Here is a 951-nt window from a genome sequence, read left to right as displayed (position 1 = left end):
GTGTTATTCATCACTGTGCTACACTCTTCCACTGAAGATGTTTTGGGTATTAAATAGGTAGACGCTGAATGAGTACCTTATAGGCATTCTTCAGACTTTATAATTCTAAAATCCAATTTATCACTGGATAAGTTTGTTCAAGTCAGAGTGACAGGCCTAGAGATATTTTTTTAATAATAAAGATATGAAAAAGCAGAATAGAATTAGATGGAGCTGCACAAAAGGTGTCAATTGATTGTCAAGGGAGGGTAATGGGCTCTTTGGAAGAAGAATGAATAGACAGTTACATAATGTGTATTGTGTGTAAACCAGTGTGGAAGATATAATGATGAAGTTATACTCTAGAACATAATGGATGAATTTATAGTCATCTTTACAATTTCATTGCAGGTCTTGTTCTCCTGAATTCCCATCCATGAACCAGCCCTTATAGAAGAGTCAATGGGACATGTTAACAATGTGACAGAATTTGTTCTCCTGGGCCTCACTCAAGATCCTGAGGGGCAAAAAGCATTATTTGTCATATTTTTACTCATCTACATTGTGACAGTGGTGGGCAACCTGCTCATCGCAGTGACTGTTTTTGCCAGCCCTTCCCTGGGCTCCCCCATGTACCTCTTCCTTGCCTGTCTGTCACTCATAGATGTGGTTTATTCCACTGCCATTTCACTGAAATTGACTATAGATTTACTCAATATTAAAAAGACAATTTCCTTCTCAGCTTGCATGGGACAGCTCTTTCTGGACCACTTATTTGGTGGCTCTGAGATCTTCCTACTGGTGGTGATGGCCTACGATCGATATGTGGCTATCTGTAAGCCACTGCATTATCTAACCATCATGAATAGACAGGTTTGCATCGTGCTGTTGGTGGTGGCCTGGGTTGGAGGTTTTATGCACTCTACATTTCAAATTCTCGTTGTGTACAGCCTCCCCTTCTGTGGTCCCAAT

The 951-nt window shown here is 40.4% G+C and overlaps 1 protein-coding gene across 1 annotated transcript in view; it reads left to right on the top strand.

Annotated features, from left to right (window-relative positions):
- Positions 1-441: 441 nt before the first annotated feature.
- Positions 442-951, top strand: part of LOC105290081 (olfactory receptor 4A5-like) — a gene marked incomplete at its 3' end in the record, with an annotated part of 4,169 nt that continues 3,659 nt past the window's right edge. Inside the window, exon 1 of the mRNA XM_023528656.1 lies at positions 442-951. This exon is cut by the window's right edge and continues 437 nt beyond it. Within this exon, the coding sequence (XP_023384424.1) occupies positions 442-951 (510 nt within the window).

Source organism: Pteropus vampyrus, unplaced genomic scaffold (genome assembly GCF_000151845.1).
Source record: "Pteropus vampyrus isolate Shadow unplaced genomic scaffold, Pvam_2.0 Scaffold31, whole genome shotgun sequence".
NCBI classification, from domain to species: Eukaryota; Metazoa; Chordata; class Mammalia; order Chiroptera; family Pteropodidae; genus Pteropus; species Pteropus vampyrus.
This window is presented reverse-complemented; position numbering and strand designations above follow the sequence as displayed.